This window comes from Anomaloglossus baeobatrachus, chromosome 2, assembly GCF_048569485.1.
Source record: "Anomaloglossus baeobatrachus isolate aAnoBae1 chromosome 2, aAnoBae1.hap1, whole genome shotgun sequence".
Taxonomy (NCBI): Eukaryota; Metazoa; Chordata; class Amphibia; order Anura; family Aromobatidae; genus Anomaloglossus; species Anomaloglossus baeobatrachus.
The window spans coordinates 101,723,879-101,745,187 of record NC_134354.1 but is presented as its reverse complement, the minus strand read 5'-3'; the positions used below and the strand labels follow the sequence as shown (position 1 = coordinate 101,745,187).

The window sequence follows — 21,309 nt, the reverse complement described above, 5'->3', positions numbered from 1 at the left end:
TTTAACAAAGGTATAATATATAATTTCAATAACCTTTAGATTTACATTAGGTCTCCTGCTGGCCTCCTCATAACACAATATACTATAAAATACTGCATTTTTTTCATTTCACTAAATAAAACCACTTTATATAATACTCCTGCTGGGTAAAAACACTACAACCCTCAATGGGAAAGTTTGTTTCGGGGGTGGCCATAAAAACAAATTTGCTCCAAAGAATTTAAGAATTTTTTCACCATAATTACTCATTTTTAAAAATGTTGAATGTTGGTAATTTTCTTCTCCCTTAATCTTTACATCACTCTTTGTGTTTTATTTAACCGGCGGGGTAATGGTACAAATATGATCTTATGCTTTGGAAACAGTGACAATAGCAATGAAATTCCTAATGTCTGTTATTACCGGGTCCCATAAGCCCAGCTCTCTCTGACTCATCCGTGTAAAGCCCGTTGTAAAGATATTTCCATCTCTGGTAAAGATGGCTCGCATGGGTCTCATCCCCTCATGGGGGGCAAGTTTTTCCTGTGAATAGGAGGAGGTAAGGTGGAAAACAAATTGGTCATATCATTTTTATAGACACAAAGGCTCACTGTCCTGGCAGGAAGCATAACACAGCCTGTTACTGGCTCCTAATTCTCTGCAGCTATAGTTACAAAGGTGACCCTGGATGAAAAGTTCTGGAGATGTGTCAACTACCAAGCCAACGTGTACTGGCCATTATGTCCACATGTCTGACATCACTGGGAATAGAAATTGGGCCAAATATTCTGTTTCTCATTGCTTAACAGAAATGGGAAACATTAATTACATGGCACACAGATATTCCAACATGTGGGGAAACCAAAGTCTCACCCAAACATTGGGATGGCCGAGCATTCTGGAAATTGTGGACCAACTTAAAGAGGACCAACCATCAGGATTTTCATATATAAACTAAAACCAGTGCTATACTGGCGCTATCATGCTGATTCTATACATACCTTTAGTTGTGAGATCGGATGTATAGTTTCTGAAATACAGGCAAGTAAAGTTTGTGAAATGCACTCCCCTGTCTGTTATTACAGGGGGAGGAAGAAGGGAGGACGGACAGGGGGAGGAAGGACAGGCAGGCTGATAGGGGCAAGAAAAACTAGCAAAACGTGATGTACCTATTAGATATTCTGTAGCTGCTATCAATCAAATAACAGTGTATTTCACAAGCTTTACTTGCCTGCATTTCAGAAACCATACATCCGATCTCAAAACTAAAGGTATGTATAGAATCAGCATGATAGCGCCGGCATAGCACTGGTTTTAGTTTATATATGAAAATCCTGGTGGTTGGTCCTCTTTAAAAGGATTGTCCATCTTTAGAGACATTTTATTTATTAATTAAATACATATATTTGGAATCTAAAAAAAAATTCTGTCACCTTAGTATCTGTACAGTCCTCAGGAGACCAGTATAATAGTAAGCAGAGAGATAGGTATAGTAAATAAACATGCAGAACACCTTCTCATACCGGATCCCACAGAGCCAGCTGCCGTTCGCTCATCTTGCTGAAACCGGTGGTGAATATTTTGCCATCAGACAGAAAAATGGACTTGATCGGCCGAGCCCCTTCGTGAGCCCCACTTTTCTCCTAGATTGTTGGGTTAGCAGGTTAAGGTCACCACAACAAGTTGAAAACACAAACATGCATGAAGATTTAGATTAGTGTCATGCGAGTATCACCTCATATTTTCAGTTATCCACACTTTGGTGAGTAGATACATGATTAGAAGCTGTCAAGGGATGTACGGGGAAGACTATGAAAAATGATTCGGCAACCAGGAAAATAAAACACAACAGATACAATACTAGAAAATGGTTACGGTCCTATATAAGATCACAAATGAACTCAGCATTGTATCTACAGATATATTCTAGAATTTTTTAAAAAACACTATTGCTCCTTTAGAAAAAAAATACTAGGCATTCTGCTGCAATAGAGAAGTCCTTGTCTAACATGAAAATAAAAAAGTGCTAGATTGATCCTTCATAAAAGTACAGTTTGAAAAACGATCTCTGTTTGTCTCTCTCTGTCTCTGTCTATTTCCCTGTCTGTCTCTTTCCCGGTCTGCTTGTCTCTCTCTCTCTTTCTGTCTCTTTCCCTGTCTGTCTCTTTCCCTGTCTGCTACTATCTCTTTCATAGTCTGCCTCTGTCTCTTTACCTGTCTGCCTCTGTCTCTTTCCCTGTCTTCCTCTGTCTCTTTCCCTCTCTGCCTCTGTCTCTTTCCCTGTCTGTCTTTTTTCCCCTGTCTGCCTTTGTCTGTCTCTTTCTGTCTCTTTTTTCCCTGTCTATCTTTGTCTGTCTCTGTCTCTTTCCCTGTCTGCCTCTGTCTGTCTCTGTCTCTTTCTCTGTCTTTTTCCCCGTGTGTCTTTCTGTCCTTCTCTGTCTGTCTGTCTGGCTTTTTTTTCCTATCTGTCTCTGTTTGCCTCTGTCTCTTTCCCTGTGTGCCTCTTTCTCTGTCTGTGCCTGTCTGTCTGTCTCTGTCTGTCTGTCTCTCAGTCTGTGTCTGTCTCCCCACTGACATCATATTCCCTCACACATATGCTTCTTATACTATGAATGTCTTTTGTTCCTATAGCAGCCAATCACAGCTGCTATTAATAACCTGTAGCTTGCAGCTCCATTCACTTTAATGGAGGTTTTTTGGAGAGTAACTGTAAAGCACGGGGTAGAATTTTCCTGTCAAAAAATAGTCTATGATGCTCCCTGAGTCACATGGGGCATTTGTGCAAAATTTTGTGATTGTAAGTGTGATGGTGCGGATTCCTTTAGCGGACATACATACATACACACATACACTCAACTTTATATATTAGATATACAGTCAAAAGTGTTGGCACCCTTGAAATTGTTCCAGAATCGGAAAGTATTTCTCCCAGAAAATTATTGCAATAACACATGTTTTGTTATACTCATGTTTATTTCCTTTGTGTGTATTATAACAGCGAAACAAAATTAAGAAAAAAAAGGCAAATTGGACATAATTTCACATAAAACTCCAAAAATGGGCCGGACAAAATTGTCGGCACCCTCAACTTAATATTTGGTTGTACACCCGTTGGAATAAATAACTGCAATCAATCGCTTCCTATAACAATCAACAAATCTCTTACACCTCAACTGGAATTTTGGACTCTTCTTTTGCAAACTGCTCCAGGTCTCATATTTGAAGGCATCTTCTCCCAACAGCAATTTTAGGATCTCTACACAGGTGTTGAATGGAATTTAAATTCAGACTCATTGCTGCCATTTCAGAACTCTCCACTTTGTTTCTATCAATTTCTCAAGGCTTCTTGAAGTATCTTTGGGGTCAATGTTCTACTGGAAGACCCATGACATAGGACACAACCCAGCTTTCTGACACTGGACACTACATTGAGACCCAAAATCTTTTAGTAATCTTCAGATTTCATGATGCCTTGCAAATACTCAAGGTACCCAGTGCCAGAGGCAGCAAAACAACCCCAAACATCTTTGCGCCTCGACCATATTTGCTTATAGGTACTATGTTCTTTCCTTTGTAGGCCTCATTCCATTTTCGGTAAACAGTAGAATGATGCGCTTTACCAAAAAGCTCTATCTCAGTTTCATCTGTCAACAAGATGCATTCTCAGAAGGATTTTAGCTTACTCACATACATTTTGGCAAACTGCAGTCTATTTGTTTTATATTATTGTGTTAGCAGTGTGGTCTTCCTCGGTCTCCTGGTACACTGTTTCATTTCATTCAAATGCTGATGAATAGTTTGCGCTGACACTGATGCATCCTGTGCCTGCAAGACAGCTCAAATTTCTTTGGAACTTGATTGGGGCTGCTTATCCACCATCCGGATAATCCTGTGATGCAAACTTTCATCCAATTATCTCTGCCATCCATGTCCATGGAGATTAGCTACAATGCCATGGGTTGTAAACGTCTTGATTATATTGCCATGGACAAAGGAACATCAAGATCTCTGGAGATAGACTTGTAACTATGAGATTGTTATTTTTCAACAATTTTGTCTCTCAAGCCCTCAAACTGTTTTTTTTCCCCTCTTTCTTTTCTCCATGCTTAGTGTGGCACACACAGACACACAATGCAAAGATTAAGTCACCTTCTCCCCTTTTTATCTGCATTCATATGTGATTTTCATATTGCCCACATCTGTTATTTGCTACAAATGAGTTTGAACGAGCATCACATGCTTGAAACAAAATTATTTACCCATAATTTTGGAAAGGCGTCAAAAATTTTGTGCAGCCCATTTTGGGGGTTTTGTGTGAAATTATGTTCAATTTGCCATTTTTTGTTTCTGTTTTTTATTTATTCCAATCCAATTCCAATTTTATTCAAAATTCCAATTTTATATCAACTTGCATTAGGTTTATTTTCATGTATCTATTTTAATATCAGCAATACATAAGCGACACATATTTATCCGGGGGCTAGCTTTTTGTAGCATATATAAAATTCTACTGTCGGTTCTACTGTTCAACGTGTACTTTTATGAAAGATCTCTACAGTGCATAGATTATTTATCCAATATTCTAGAATTATACACTATGTTCAGAAGGCAAATGAGTATTTTGATCACATGATACTTTTTATACATGTTCTGTATAGGCTTGAGAGCCAACTACCAATTAAGTAAATCAGGTGATGTGCATCTCTGTAATGAGGAGGGGTGCGGTGTAATGACTAGAGATGAGCGAACCGGTCGCGGTTCGGCTCGAGGTCGGTTCGCCGAACAGAGCTCCCGTTCGAGTTCGGTTCGTCGAACGTTCGACGAACCGAACTCGAACTGCATAGGAAACAATGGCAGGCAATCACAAACACATAAACACATCTAGAAAACACCCTCAAAGGTGTCCAAAAGGTGACAAACAACTCACAACACAACACAAACACATGGGAAAGTGACAAGGACAAATTCTCATGCGAAAACAAAACAGCGTTACGAGGAAAAAGAGGACCAGACACAGATATAGGCATGGCATGCCCTTCTAAAATCATGTAAAACACCACAAGGTGACTCCAAGCGGAGTCTCCCTTTTTTCCAAAAATTGGGCCACACACACACCCACCCCTTCAGTGGCAGCACTTGTGCCCCAGTTGTACACTTCACAGCTAGATTTGCATCAAGCACATTCAAAAATACGCCATACTTAACCGTCCCCAGGATGACTCCGGGGTAGGTAGCAAAGTCTTTCCTGATCCCAGCTCTGTTCATCTTGTATCATTTTTAAAAACAATGTAAGCAAGGGTTACTCCAAGCGGAGTCTCCCTTTTTTCCAAAAATTGGGCCACACAGACACTAACCCCTTCATTGGCAGCACTTGTGCCCTAGTTGTACACTTCACAGGTAGATTTGCATCAAGCACAATCAAAAATACGCCATACTTAACCGTCCCCAGGATGACACCGGGGTAGGTAGTAAAGTCTTTGCTGAACCATGACTTGTTCATCTTGGCTCCTTTTAAAAAACACAGCAAGCAAGGGTTACTCCAAGCGGAGTCTCCCTTTTTTTCCAAAAATTGTGCCCCACACACACCCACCCATTCAGTGGCAGCACTTGTGCCCTAGTTGTACACTTCACAGCTAGATTTGCGTCAAGCACATTCAAAAATACGCCATACTTAACCGTCCCCAGGATGACACCGGGGTAGGTAGCAAAGTCTTTCCTGATCCCAGCTCTGTTCATCTTGGATCATTTTTAAAAAACACAGCAAGCAAGGGTTACTCCAAGCGAGTCTCCCTTTTTTTCCAAAAATTGTGCCCCACACACACCCACCCATTCAGTGGCAGCACTTGTGCCCTAGTTGTACACTTCACAGCTAGATTTGCATCAAGCACATTCAAAAATACGCCATACTTAACCGTCCCCAGGATGACACCGGGGTAGGTAGCAAAGTCTTTCCTGATCCCAGCTCTGTTCATCTTGGATCATTTTTAAAAAACACAGCAAGCAAGGGTTACTCCCAGCGGAGTCTCCCTTTTTTTCCCAAAAATTGTGCCCCACACACACCCACCCATTCAGTGGCAGCACTTGTGCCCTAGTTGTACACTTCACAGCTAGATTTGCATCAAGCACATTCAAAAATACGCCATACTTAACCGTCCCCAGGATGACCCCGGGGTAGGTAGCAAACTCTTTCCTGATCCCAGCTCTGTTCATCTTGGATCATTTTTAAAAAACACAGCAAGCAAGGGTTACTCCAAGCGGAGTCTCCCTTTTTTTCCAAAAATTGTGCCCCACACACACCCACCCATTCAGTGGCAGCACTTGTGCCCTAGTTGTACACTTCACAGCTAGATTTGCATCAAGCACATTCAAAAATACGCCATACTTAACCGTCCCCAGGATGACACCGGGGTAGGTAGCAAAGTCTTTCCTGATCCCAGCTCTGTTCATCTTGGATCATTTTTAAAAAACACAGCAAGCAAGGGTTACTCCAAGCGGAGTCTCCCTTTTTTTCCAAAAATTGTGCCCCACACACACCCACCCACTCAGTGGCAGCACTTGTGCCCTAGTTGTACACTTCACAGCTAGATTTGCATCAAGCACATTCAAAAATACGCCATACTTAACCGTCCCCAGGATGACCCCGGGGTAGGTAGCAAACTCTTTCCTGATCCCAGCTCTGTTCATCTTGGATCATTTTTAAAAAACACAGCAAGCAAGGGTTACTCCAAGCGGAGTCTCCCTTTTTTTCCAAAAATTGTGCCCCACACACACCCACCCATTCAGTGGCAGCACTTGTGCCCTAGTTGTACACTTCACAGCTAGATTTGCATCAAGCACATTCAAAATCCACAAGCATTTACTCTCCCCAGGATGACACAGGGGTAGTAAATTCCTGGTGGATCCATGACTTGTTCATTTTGATGAACGTTAGTCTGTCCACATTGTCACTGGACAGATGCCTGCGTTTATCGTCAGCACACACCCAGCAGCACTGAAGACACGTTCAGAGACAACGCTGGCAGCTGGACACGACAAAATCTCCAAGGCGTAAGTTGAGAGCTCTGGCCATTTTTCTAGATTTGAAGCCCAAAATGAGCAAGGCTCCATTTGCAAAGTCATGGCATCGATGTTCATTTGGAGATACTCCTGTATCATCCTCTCCAGCCGTTGACTATGTGTCAGACTTGTTGTCTCTGGTGGCCTTGCAAAGGAGGGTCTAAAAAAAATTATGAAAAGATTCCATAAAATTGCTGTTACCAGCACCAGATACAGTCCTACTGGTACGGGTAGACTGTTGAAGATGACGAGACCGTCCCATGTTTGTCAAGTTACAACTGGGAGATTCACTCCCTGCACCTGCACGGTTGTTTGGTGGAAAAGCCGAGCTAAGATCGAGTAACAGCTTCTGCTGATACTCCTGCATACGTGCGTCCCTTTCTATGGCTGGAATTATGTCACAAAATTTGGACTTGTACCGGGGATCTAATAGTGTGGCAAGCCAGTAGTCATCATCACTACTAATTTTGACAATACGAGGGTCATGTTGGAGGTAGTGCAAAAAGAAGGCGCTCATGTGTCTTGCGCAGCCATACGGACCAAGTCCACGCTGTGTTTGTGGCATAGAGGTGCTACCCGTTCTTTCTTCCTCTGACATCTCCCCCCAACCTCTTTCAACTGAAATTTGACCAAGGTCTCCCTCATCCGCTGAGTCTTCCATGTCCATGGACAGTTCGTCCTCCATTTCTTCATGTTCTCCTGCACCTTCCTCAACATTTCACCTGCTACTATGCGCCCTTGTTGATCCCTGTCCCCCATGGTCCCATGCCTGCCGCGTTGGTGATGATGAACGTCTGGACCTTGGTGATGTTGTTGTCCCTTGCGCATATGAATCCTCCTGTAGTTCCTCCCCTTCCTGTTGTCCCACCCCCTGACTCCGAATAGTGTTTAGCGTGTGCTCCAGCATGTAAATGACTGGAATTGTCATGCTGATAATGGCATTGTCAGCGCTAAACATATTTGTCGCCATGTCGAAACTGTGCAGAAGGGTGCATAGGTCCTTGATCTGAGACCACTCCATCAGGGTGATCTTCCCCACCTCTGCATCTCGTTGGCCCAGGCTATATGTCATGACGTATTGCACCAGGGCTCGGCGGTGCTGCCACAGTCGCTGTAACATGTGGAGAGTCGAATTCCAGCATGTCGGCACATCGCATTTCAGGCGATGAACCGACAGGCCGAAAGACTTCTGGAGCGATGCAAGTCGCTCAGCTGCGGCGGTTGAACGGCGGAAGTGAGCAGACAGTTTTCGTGCCCTGGTCAGAAGGCCATCTAGGCCGGGATAGTGTGTTAAAAATTGCTGGACAACAAGGTTCAACACGTGAGCCATACAAGGCACGTGTGTCACCTTGCCCAGGCGAAGGGCCGCACCCAGGTTTGCAGCATTGTTGCACACGGCCTTACCAGGCTGCAGGTTGAGTGGAGACAACCATTTATTAAACTCGGACCACAGAGCTGACCACAACTCCTCAGCTGTGTGACTCCTATTACCAAGACATGTCAAGCTAAAGACCGCCTGATGCCGTTGCGCTCTGCTGCCAGCATAGTAATGAGGGGTGCGTGATTCCTTCTGCGCAGTGAGAACGCTGGTGGCCTGACCAGGCAGGCTTGGGGCGGAGGTGGAGGACCCAGATGACGTGGAGGAGGCAGAAGCAGTGGCGGAACTTGGACAGACAGAGGATTGACACACAAGTCGTGGGGACGGCAAGACTTGTGCAGCAGACCCTTCACCATCTATCACCATAGTTACCCAGTGCCCAGTCAGCGACATGTAACGTCCCTGTCCATGCTTACTGGTCCAAGTATCGGTGGTGAAATGCACCCGTTCACACACAGAGTTTCTCAAGGAAGCGGTGATGTTGTGTGCGACATGCTGGTGTAGCGCGGGCACACCTTTCTTAGAGAAGTAGTGGCGACTAGGCATCTGGTACTGGGGCACAGCGACAGACATAAGGTCTCTAAAATCCTGTGTGTCCACTAGGCGGAAAGGTAGCATTTCGGTAGCCAAGAGCTTACAGAGGGATAGAGTCAACCTCTTAGCTTTGTCATGGGTCGCAGGAAATGGCCTTTTATTTGACCAAATCTGAGGGACAGAGATCTGGCTGCTGTGTGTAGACGGTGTTGAGTGGGGTGTCCCTGGAAAAATGCAGGTTTGTGAGGAAAGTGCAGGCGGAGACATGATGTTGCCTTCATCCAACGTTGGTGCTATCGATGTCTGAGAGAGCTGTACACACTCACTTGTTTCCCCTTCCAAACCAACTGACGACCTACCAAGCAAACTGCCTGTTGCGGTTACAGTGGTGGAAGTTGTGCGTGGAAAACCAGGTGTGACAGCTGTCCCCACAGTCCTAGAAGATGAAGAGCGCACGGATGCACTGGAAGGGGCAGGCCGTGGATGGTTCGCTCCGCTAGGCCACATTGCAGCACGGTGAACTTCCCACTGGGACCTATGATATTTATTCATGTAACGATTCATGGAAGAAGTTGTCAAACTGCTGACCTCTACTAACAGAATCACGACAAATTTTACAGATCACATAATTTGGGCGGTCTTTTTCTATGTCAAAAAAGGACCAGGCTAGGCAAGGCTTAGAGGGCATGCGACCTACTGATCCCCCCCGACTAGTGCTCAGAGGCAGAGTGGTGGCTGATGATGCAGTTGTAGACATGCTACCAGTGCTCCGACTCTGTCCAGGAAGGCGCAAGGTAACTTCGTCGTCGGTTGCATCCTCCTCCACCGCCTCTGTTGACCTCCTCGAGTGCCTGACTGGGGGTTGACAGTAGGTGGGATCTAGAACTTCATCATCAATTGTTGTGTTTGCACTCCCCTCACCCTCAGACTGAGCCTCTTCTTGCCCTGACCGAATATTTAAGTTGTCATCCCAATCTGGTATCTGCGTCTCATCGTCATCAGGTGTTACAGTTTGTGACAAAGGGTCAACATTATGCTCAGAAACTTGGTCCTCACGGCCTGAATCAGAGTCACAAAGGTTCTGGGCATCACTGCAGACTAGAGTTGAGCGCGGTTCGTGGTTCGTGGTTCTCCAGTTCGCGGCTCGAGTGATTTTGGGGCATGTTCTAGATCGAACTAGAACTCGAGCTTTTTGCAAAAGCTCGATAGTTCTAGAAACGTTCGAGAACGGTTCTAGCAGCCAAAAAACAGCTAAATCCTAGCTTGGTTTCTGCTGTAATAGTGTAAGTCACTCTGTGAATCAAACTATTATCACATTTCAGTGTATAGTGTGCGTGAACAGCGCCTTCAGATCACTGCTGTTTCTATAATGGCGATCGCCATTTTTTTTTTTTTTTTTCTTGTCTTCCTTCCCTAAGCGCGCGCGTCTTGTGGGGCGGGCCAGCATGTCAGCCAATCACAGACACACACACACCTAAGTGGACTTTGAGCCAGAGAAGCAACGGCATGTGTGATAGGATCTGCATGTCACATGTCCCTGCATTATAAAACCGGACATTTTCTTCACGAACGCCATTATCTGCCTTCTGCGTCTTTGGTGTCAGACATCAGTGTCGCAGCTCCGTCCTCCTGAGTCCTATAGCCGATACAGCTGTATGCGCTGCATACACAGCGTTAGACAGCTTAGGGAGAGCACATTCTAGCAGTCCTTTTAAGGGCTCAAAGCGGCAGGGTCAGAGAGCCATAAGTGACAGGTCCTGCAAACAGCAACAGCGTCTGTGTAGCCCAGGTCAGGGATTTCCTCCCTGCATTTCACCATTAGGAGGGAATAGAAAGGCAGGCTTCCATTCCTCTACCCAGAGCACCACAATCCTGCCACTGTATCCTCTTGTCCTCTGCACACTCCAACTCATTCTAAGTAAGCCATTATACTAGCAAACATTCAGTGTACCTAGTGGCATCCTATACGTGGCTATTGGACTTTGCTATAGTCCCACTAGTGCAAAGACATTTGCAGAGCGCGTCTGCCTGCATTGCACACTACAACTTTTTTAAACTAAGCAATTTTACTAGCAAACACTCAGTGTACCTAGTGGCATCCTATACGTGGCTATTGGACTTTGCTATAGTCCCACTAGTGCCAAGACATTTGCAGAGCGCATCTGCCTGCGTTGCACACTCCAACGAATTGTAACTAAGCCATTATACTAGCACACACTCAGTGTACCTAGTGGCATCCTATACGTGGCTATTGGACTTTGCTATAGTCCCACTAGTGCAAAGACATTAGCAGAGCACATCTGCCTGCATTGCACACTCCAAGTTTTTTAAACTAAGCAATTTTACTAGCAAACACTCAGTGTACCTAGTGGCATCCTATACGTGGCTATTGGACTTTGCTATAGTCCCACTAGTGCAAAGACATTTGCAGAGCACGTCTGCCTGCATTGCACACTACAACTTTTTTAAACTAAGCAATTTTACTAGCAAACACTCAGTGTACCTAGTGGCATCCTATACGTGGCTATTGGACTTTGCTATAGTCCCACTAGTGCCAAGACATTTGCAGAGCGCATCTGCCTGCGTTGCACACTCCAACTAATTATAACTAAGCCATTATACTTGCACACACTAAGTGTTTTTTAGTGGCATCCTATACGTGGCTATTGGACTTTGCTATAGTCCTACTAGTGCCAAGACATTTGCAGAGCGCATCTGCCTGCGTTGCACACTCCAACTAATTATAACTAAGCCATTATACTAGCACACACTCAGTGAACCTAGTGGCATCCTATACGTGGATATTGGACTTTGCTATAGTCCCACTAGTGCCAAGACATTTGCAGCACGTCTGCCTGCGTTGCACACTCCAACTAATTATAACTAAGCCATTATACTAGCACACACTCAGTGTACCTAGTGGCATCCTATACGTGGCTATTGGACTTTGCTATAGTCCCACTAGTGCCAAGACATTTGCAGCACGTCTGCCTGCGTTGCACACTCCAACTAATTATAACTAAGCCATTATACTAGCACACACTCAGTGTACCTAGTGGCATCCTATACGTGGCTATTGGACTTTGCTATAGTCCCACTAGTGCCAAGACATTTGCAGCACGTCTGCCTGCGTTGCACACTCCAACTAATTATAACTAAGCCATTATACTAGCACACACTCAGTGTACCTAGTGGCATCCTATACGTGGCTATTGGACTTTGCTATAGTCCCACTAGTGCCAAGACATTTGCAGCACGTCTGCCTGCGTTGCACACTCCAACTAATTATAACTAAGCCATTATACTAGCACACACTCAGTGTACCTAGTGGCATCCTATACGTGGCTATTGGACTTTGCTATAGTCCCACTAGTGCCAAGACATTTGCAGCACGTCTGCCTGCGTTGCACACTCCAACTAATTATAACTAAGCCATTATACTAGCACACACTCAGTGTACCTAGTGGCATCCTATACGTGGCTATTGGACTTTGCTATAGTCCCACTAGTGCCAAGACATTTGCAGCACGTCTGCCTGCGTTGCACACTCCAACTAATTATAACTAAGCCATTATACTAGCACACACTCAGTGTACCTAGTGGCATCCTATACGTGGCTATTGGACTTTGCTATAGTCCCACTAGTGCCAAGACATTTGCAGCACGTCTGCCTGCGTTGCACACTCCAACTAATTATAACTAAGCCATTATACTAGCACACACTCAGTGTACCTAGTGGCATCCTATACGTGGCTATTGGACTTTGCTATAGTCCCACTAGTGCCAAGACATTTGCAGCACGTCTGCCTGCGTTGCACACTCCAACTAATTATAACTAAGCCATTATACTAGCACACACTCAGTGTACCTAGTGGCATCCTATACGTGGCTATTGGACTTTGCTATAGTCCCACTAGTGCAAAGACATTTGCAGAGCACGTCTGCCTGCATTGCACACTACAACTTTTTTAAACTAAGCAATTTTACTAGCAAACACTCAGTGTACCTAGTGGCATCCTATACGTGGCTATTGGACTTTGCTATAGTCCCACTAGTGCCAAGACATTTGCAGAGCGCATCTGCCTGCGTTGCACACTCCAACGAATTATAACTAAGCCATTATACTAGCACACACTCAGTGTACCTAGTGGCATCCTATACGTGGCTATTGGACTTTGCTATAGTCCCACTAGTGCAAAGACATTAGCAGAGCACATCTGCCTGCATTGCACACTCCAAGTTTTTTAAACTAAGCAATTTTACTAGCAAACACTCAGTGTACCTAGTGGCATCCTATACGTGGCTATTGGACTTTGCTATAGTCCCACTAGTGCAAAGACATTTGCAGAGCACGTCTGCCTGCATTGCACACTACAACTTTTTTAAACTAAGCAATTTTACTAGCAAACACTCAGTGTACCTAGTGGCATCCTATACGTGGCTATTGGACTTTGCTATAGTCCCACTAGTGCCAAGACATTTGCAGAGCGCATCTGCCTGCGTTGCACACTCCAACTAATTATAACTAAGCCATTATACTTGCACACACTAAGTGTTTTTTAGTGGCATCCTATACGTGGCTATTGGACTTTGCTATAGTCCTACTAGTGCCAAGACATTTGCAGAGCGCATCTGCCTGCGTTGCACACTCCAACTAATTATAACTAAGCCATTATACTAGCACACACTCAGTGAACCTAGTGGCATCCTATACGTGGATATTGGACTTTGCTATAGTCCCACTAGTGCCAAGACATTTGCAGCACGTCTGCCTGCGTTGCACACTCCAACTAATTATAACTAAGCCATTATACTAGCACACACTCAGTGTACCTAGTGGCATCCTATACGTGGCTATTGGACTTTGCTATAGTCCCACTAGTGCCAAGACATTTGCAGCACGTCTGCCTGCGTTGCACACTCCAACTAATTATAACTAAGCCATTATACTAGCACACACTCAGTGTACCTAGTGGCATCCTATACGTGGCTATTGGACTTTGCTATAGTCCCACTAGTGCCAAGACATTTGCAGCACGTCTGCCTGCGTTGCACACTCCAACTAATTATAACTAAGCCATTATACTAGCACACACTCAGTGTACCTAGTGGCATCCTATACGTGGCTATTGGACTTTGCTATAGTCCCACTAGTGCCAAGACATTTGCAGCACGTCTGCCTGCGTTGCACACTCCAACTAATTATAACTAAGCCATTATACTAGCACACACTCAGTGTACCTAGTGGCATCCTATACGTGGCTATTGGACTTTGCTATAGTCCCACTAGTGCCAAGACATTTGCAGCACGTCTGCCTGCGTTGCACACTCCAACTAATTATAACTAAGCCATTATACTAGCACACACTCAGTGTACCTAGTGGCATCCTATACGTGGCTATTGGACTTTGCTATAGTCCCACTAGTGCCAAGACATTTGCAGCACGTCTGCCTGCGTTGCACACTCCAACTAATTATAACTAAGCCATTATACTAGCACACACTCAGTGTACCTAGTGGCATCCTATACGTGGCTATTGGACTTTGCTATAGTCCCACTAGTGCAAAGACATTTGCAGAGCACGTCTGCCTGCATTGCACACTACAACTTTTTTAAACTAAGCAATTTTACTAGCAAACACTCAGTGTACCTAGTGGCATCCTATACGTGGCTATTGGACTTTGCTATAGTCCCACTAGTGCCAAGACATTTGCAGAGCGCATCTGCCTGCGTTGCACACTCCAACGAATTATAACTAAGCCATTATACTAGCACACACTCAGTGTACCTAGTGGCATCCTATACGTGGCTATTGGACTTTGCTATAGTCCCACTAGTGCAAAGACATTAGCAGAGCACATCTGCCTGCATTGCACACTCCAAGTTTTTTAAACTAAGCAATTTTACTAGCAAACACTCAGTGTACCTAGTGGCATCCTATACGTGGCTATTGGACTTTGCTATAGTCCCACTAGTGCAAAGACATTTGCAGAGCACGTCTGCCTGCATTGCACACTACAACTTTTTTAAACTAAGCAATTTTACTAGCAAACACTCAGTGTACCTAGTGGCATCCTATACGTGGCTATTGGACTTTGCTATAGTCCCACTAGTGCCAAGACATTTGCAGAGCGCATCTGCCTGCGTTGCACACTCCAACTAATTATAACTAAGCCATTATACTTGCACACACTAAGTGTTTTTTAGTGGCATCCTATACGTGGCTATTGGACTTTGCTATAGTCCTACTAGTGCCAAGACATTTGCAGAGCGCATCTGCCTGCGTTGCACACTCCAACTAATTATAACTAAGCCATTATACTAGCACACACTCAGTGAACCTAGTGGCATCCTATACGTGGCTATTGGACTTTGCTATAGTCCCACTAGTGCCAAGACATTTGCAGCACGTCTGCCTGCGTTGCACACTCCAACTAATTATAACTAAGCCATTATACTAGCACACACTCAGTGTACCTAGTGGCATCCTATACGTGGCTATTGGACTTTGCTATAGTCCCACTAGTGCCAAGACATTTGCAGCACGTCTGCCTGCGTTGCACACTCCAACTAATTATAACTAAGCCATTATACTAGCACACACTCAGTGTACCTAGTGGCATCCTATACGTGGCTATTGGACTTTGCTATAGTCCCACTAGTGCCAAGACATTTGCAGCACGTCTGCCTGCGTTGCACACTCCAACTAATTATAACTAAGCCATTATACTAGCACACACTCAGTGTACCTAGTGGCATCCTATACGTGGCTATTGGACTTTGCTATAGTCCCACTAGTGCCAAGACATTTGCAGCACGTCTGCCTGCGTTGCACACTCCAACTAATTATAACTAAGCCATTATACTAGCACACACTCAGTGTACCTAGTGGCATCCTATACGTGGCTATTGGACTTTGCTATAGTCCCACTAGTGCCAAGACATTTGCAGCACGTCTGCCTGCGTTGCACACTCCAACTAATTATAACTAAGCCATTATACTAGCACACACTCAGTGTACCTAGTGGCATCCTATACGTGGCTATTGGACTTTGCTATAGTCCCACTAGTGCCAAGACATTTGCAGCACGTCTGCCTGCGTTGCACACTCCAACTAATTATAACTAAGCCATTATACTAGCACACACTCAGTGTACCTAGTGGCATCCTATACGTGGCTATTGGACTTTGCTATAGTCCTACTAGTGCCAAGACATTTGCAGAGCGCATCTGCCTGCGTTGCACACTCCAACTAATTATAACTAAGCCATTATACTAGCACACACTCAGTGAACCTAGTGGCATCCTATACGTGGCTATTGGACTTTGCTATAGTCCCACTAGTGCCAAGACATTTGCAGCACGTCTGCCTGCGTTGCACACTCCAACGAATTATAACTAAGTTACATTGTCAGGGATATTTATTCTTTATTATTCTGCTGTTAATAAAGCTAGACCACCACTGCAATCTTCACCACCTCTCAATTTTTACTACCACATTTTCAGTCCACAATCTTGTCGCAATCAACATGAGTGGCAAAATGACAGATGCTGGTGGAAAGGGGAAGAGGCGTGGTGGAAAAGGCAAAAAAGGTTTTGTCAGTGGGGAAGGTGCCAAAGCTCCATTATCATCTGCTGAAGATAGACCATCTACTAGCAAAAGTAAGATGTCTACTACTTATTGTGGACAATCCGATGTGCTCCCTTTTTTACGGACACGAACAAGAGGAACAAAGGTAGATGATGGGCAAAAAAGGAAAATGCTTGAATGGATCTCAAGTGGTCCAACAAGTGCCCTCTCAGCCACTTCAAGTACCGCATCCAAAAAACACCATTCCTCTGAGTTGTCATCCCAATCACACTTGATTTCTCCCAGCTCTGAAGTCTCCATCAGCCCTGCACAGTATGGTGGAACTGAGATGGCTGAGTCTGCAGAGCTGTTCAGTCACACTATAGCCTGGGAATCAGAGGTCTGCTCCCAAGCTACAGTGAGTACAGAACAGGAAATGGTCTGCAGTGATGCCCAGAACCTTTGTGACTCAGATTCAGGCCGTGAGGACCAAGTTTCTGAGCATAATGTTGACCCTTTGTCACAAACTGTAACACCTGTGGTTATAGACAATGAGGAACATACTGATGAAGATGAGACGCAGATACCCGATTGGGATGACAACTTAAATATTCGGTCAGGGCAAGAAGAGGCTCGGTCTGAGGGGGAGGGGAGTGCGAACACAACAATTGATGATGACGTTCTAGATCCCACCTACTGTCAACCCCCAGTCAGGCACTCGAGGAGGTCAACAGAGGCGGTGGAGGAGGATGCAACCGACGACGAAGTTACCTTGCGCCTTCCTGGACAGAGTCGGAGCACTGGTAGCACGTCTACAACTGCATCCTCAGCCACCACTCTGCCTATGAGCATTATTCGGGGTGGATCAACAGGTCGCATGGCCTCTAAGCCTTGCCTAGCCTGGGCCTTTTTTCACATCGAAAAAGATCGCCCAACTCATGTGATATGTAACATTTGTCATGATTCTGTTAGTAGAGGTCAAAACCTCAGCAGTTTGACAACTTCTTCCATGAATCGTCACATGAATAAATATCATAAGTCCCGGTGGGAAGCTCACCGTGCTGCAATGCCGGCTAGCGGAGCGAACCATCCACCGCCCGCCCCTTCCAGTGCATCCGCGCGCTCTTCATCTTCTAGGACTGTGGGGACAGCTGTCACACCTGTTTTTCCACGCAAAACTTCCACCACTGTAACCGCAACAGGCAGTTTGCTTGTAAGGTCGTCAGTTGGTTTGGAAGGGGAAACAAGTGAGTGTGTACAGCTCTCTCAGACATCGATAGCACCAACGTTGGATGAAGGCAACATCATGTCTCCGCCTGCACTTTCCTCACAAACCTGCATTTTTCCAGGGACACCCTACTCAACACCGTCTACACACAGCAGCCAGATCTCTGTCCCTCAGATGTGGTCAAATAAAAGGCCACTTCCTCCGACCCATGACAAAGCTAAGAGGTTGACTCTATCCCTCTGTAAGCTGTTGGCTACCGAAATGCTGCCTTTCCGCCTAGTGGACACACAGGATTTTAGAGACCTTATGTCTGTCGCTGTGCCCCAGTACCAGATGCCTAGTCGCCACTACTTCTCTAAGAAAGGTGTGCCCGCGCTACACCAGCATGTCGCACACAACATCACCGCTTCCTTGAGAAACTCTGTGTGTGAACGGGTGCATTTCACCACCGATACTTGGACCAGTAAGCATGGACAGGGACGTTACATGTCGCTGACTGGGCACTGGGTAACTATGGTGATAGATGGTGAAGGGTCTGCTGCACAAGTCTTGCCGTCCCCACGACTTGTGTGTCAATCCTCTGTCTGTCCAAGTTCCGCCACAGCTTCTGCATCCTCCACCTCATCTGGGTCCTCCACCTCCGCCCCAAGCCTGCCTGGTCAGGCCACCAGCGTTCTCACTGCGCAGAAGGAATCACGCACGCCTCATTACTATGCTGGCAGCCGAGCGCAACGGCATCAGGCGGTCTTTAGCTTGACATGTCTTGGTAATAAGAGTCACACAGCTGAGGAGTTGTGGTCAGCTCTGCGGTCCGAGTTTAATAAATGGTTGTCTCCACTCAACCTGCAGCCTGGTAAGGCCGTGTGCGATAATGCTGCAAACCTGGGTGCGGCCCTTCGCCTGGGCAAGGTGACACACGTACCTTGTATGGCTCACGTGTTGAACCTTGTCGTGCAGCAATTTTTAACACACTATCCCGGCCTAGATGGCCTTCTGAACAGGGCACGAAAACTGTCTGCTCACTTCCGGCGTTCAAGCGCCGCAGCTGAGCGACTTGCATCGCTACAGAAGTCTTTCGGCCTGCCGGTTCATCGCCTGAAATGCGATGTGGCGACACGCTGGAATTCAACTCTCCACATGTTACAGCGACTGTGGCAGCACCGCAGAGCCCTGGTGCAATACGTCATGACGTATAGCCTGGGCCAACGAGATGCAGAGGTGGGGCAGATCACCCTGATGGAGTGGTCTCAGATCAAGGACCTATGCACCCTTCTGCACAGTTTCGACATGGCGACGAATATGTTTAGCTCTGACAATGCCATTATCAACATGACGATTCCAGTCATTTACATGCTGGAGCACACGCTAAACACTATTCGGAGTCAGGGGGTGGGACAACATGAAGGGGAGGAACTACAGGAGGATTCATATGTGCAAGGGACAACAACATCACCAAGGTCCAGACGTTCATCATCACCAACGCAGCAGGCATGGGACCATGGGGAACAGGGATCGACAAGGGCGCATAGTAGCAGGTGAAATGTTGAGCAAGGTGCAGGAGAACATGAAGAAATGGAGGACGAACTGTCCATGGACATGGAAGACTCAGCGGATGAGGGAGACCTTGGTCAAATTTCAGTTGAAAGAGGTTGGGGGGAGATGTCAGAGGAAGAAAGAACGGGTAGCACCTCTATGCCACAAACACAGCGTGGACTTGGTCCGCATGGCTGCGCAAGACACATGAGTGCCTTTTTGTTGCACTACCTCCAACATGACAGTCGTATTGTCAAAATTAGAAGTGATGATGACTACTGGATTGCCACACTATTAGATCCCCGGTACAAGTCCAAATTTTGTGACATAATTCCAGCCATAGAAAGGGACGCACGTATGCAGGAGTATCAGCAGAAGCTGTTACTCGATCTTAGCTCGGCTTTTCCACCAAACAACCGTGCAGGTGCAGGGAGGGAATCTCCCAGTTGTAACTTGACAAACATGGGACGGTCTCGTCATCTTCACCAGTCTACCCGTACCAGTAGGACCGTATCTGGTGCCGGTAACAGCAATTTTATGGAATCTTTTCATAATTTTTTTAGACCCTCTTTTGCAAGGCCACCAGAGACAACAAGTCTGACACATACTCAACGGCTGGAGAGGATGATACAGGAGTATCTCCAAATGAACATCGATGCCATGACTGTGCAACTGGAGCCTTGCTCCTTTTGGGCTTCAAACATAGAAAAATGGCCAGAGCTCTCCAGTTACGCCTTGGAGATTTTGTCGTGTCCAGCTGCCAGCGTTGTCTCTGAACGTGTATTCAGTGCTGCTGGGTGTGTGCTGACAGATAAGCGCACGCGTCTGTCCAGTGACAATGTGGACAGACTGACGTTCATCAAAATGAACAAGTCATGGATCCAGAAGGAATTTACTACCCCTGTGTCATCCTGGGGAGAGTAAATGCTTGTGGATTTGGAATGTGCTTGATGCAAATCAAAACATCCTGTTTGCAACTAGGGCCCAAGTGCTGCCACTGATGGGGTGGGTGTCTGTGTGGCCCAATTTTTGGAAAAAAGGGAGACTCCGCTTGGAGTAACCCTTGCTTACATTGTTTTTAAAAGAAGCCAAGATGAACAAGTCATGGGTCAGCAAAGACTTTGCTACCTACCCCGGTGTCATCCTGGGGACGGTTAATTATGGGGTATTTTTGAATGTGATTGATGCAAATGTAGCTGTGAAGTGTACAACTAGGGCCCAAGTGCTGCCACTGATGGGGTGGGTGTCTGTGTGGCCCAATTTTTGGAAAAAAAGGGAGACTCCGCTTGGAGTAACCCTTGCTTGATGTGTTTTTAAAAGAAGCCAAGATGAACAGAGCTGGGATCAGGAAAGACTTTGCTACCTACCCCGGTGTCATCCTGGGGACGGATAAGAATGGCGTATTTTTGAATGTGCTTGATGCAAATCAAAACATCCTGTTTGCAACTAGGGCCCAAGTGCTGCCACTGATGGGGTGGGTGTCTGTGTGGCCCAATTTTTGGAAAAAAAGGGAGACTCCGCTTGGAGTAACCCTTGCTTGATGTGTTTTTAAAAGAAGCCAAGATGAACAGAGCTGGGATCAGCAAAGACTTTGCTACCTACCCCGGTGTCATCCTGGGGACGGATAAGAATGGCGTATTTTTGAATGTGCTTGATGCAAATCAAAACATCCTGTTTGCAACTAGGGCCCAAGTGCTGCCACTGATGGGGTGGGTGTCTGTGTGGCCCAATTTTTGGAAAAAAAGGGAGACTCCGCTTGGAGTAACCCTTGCTTGATGTGTTTTTAAAAGAAGCCAAGATGAACAGAGCTGGGATCAGCAAAGACTTTGCTACCTACCCCGGTGTCATCCTGGGGACGGATAAGAATGGCGTATTTTTGAATGTGCTTGATGCAAATCAAAACATCCTGTTTGCAACTAGGGCCCAAGTGCTGCCACTGATGGGGTGGGTGTCTGTGTGGCCCAATTTTTGGAAAAAAGGGAGACTCCGCTTGGAGTAACCCTTGCTTGATGTGTTTTTAAAAGAAGCCA

At 45.7% G+C, this 21,309-nt stretch overlaps 1 protein-coding gene across 3 annotated transcripts in view; it reads right to left on the bottom strand.

Moving 5' to 3' along the window:
* Positions 1 to 21,309, bottom strand: part of CORO6 (coronin 6) — a 219,436-nt gene that overhangs the window by 34,697 nt on the left and 163,430 nt on the right. For 2 of the 3 annotated variants that reach the window (XR_012750427.1, XM_075335241.1), the window contains exon 6: positions 403 to 522. Coding sequence is in view for 2 of the 3 variants with exons in the window: in XM_075335241.1 (XP_075191356.1) it covers positions 403 to 522 (120 nt within the window). In the remaining variant the exon portion in view is untranslated. Of the gene's footprint in view, positions 1 to 402; positions 523 to 1,502; positions 1,623 to 21,309 lie in introns of all 3 variants that reach the window. The other variant, XM_075335242.1, reaches the window with a different exon arrangement.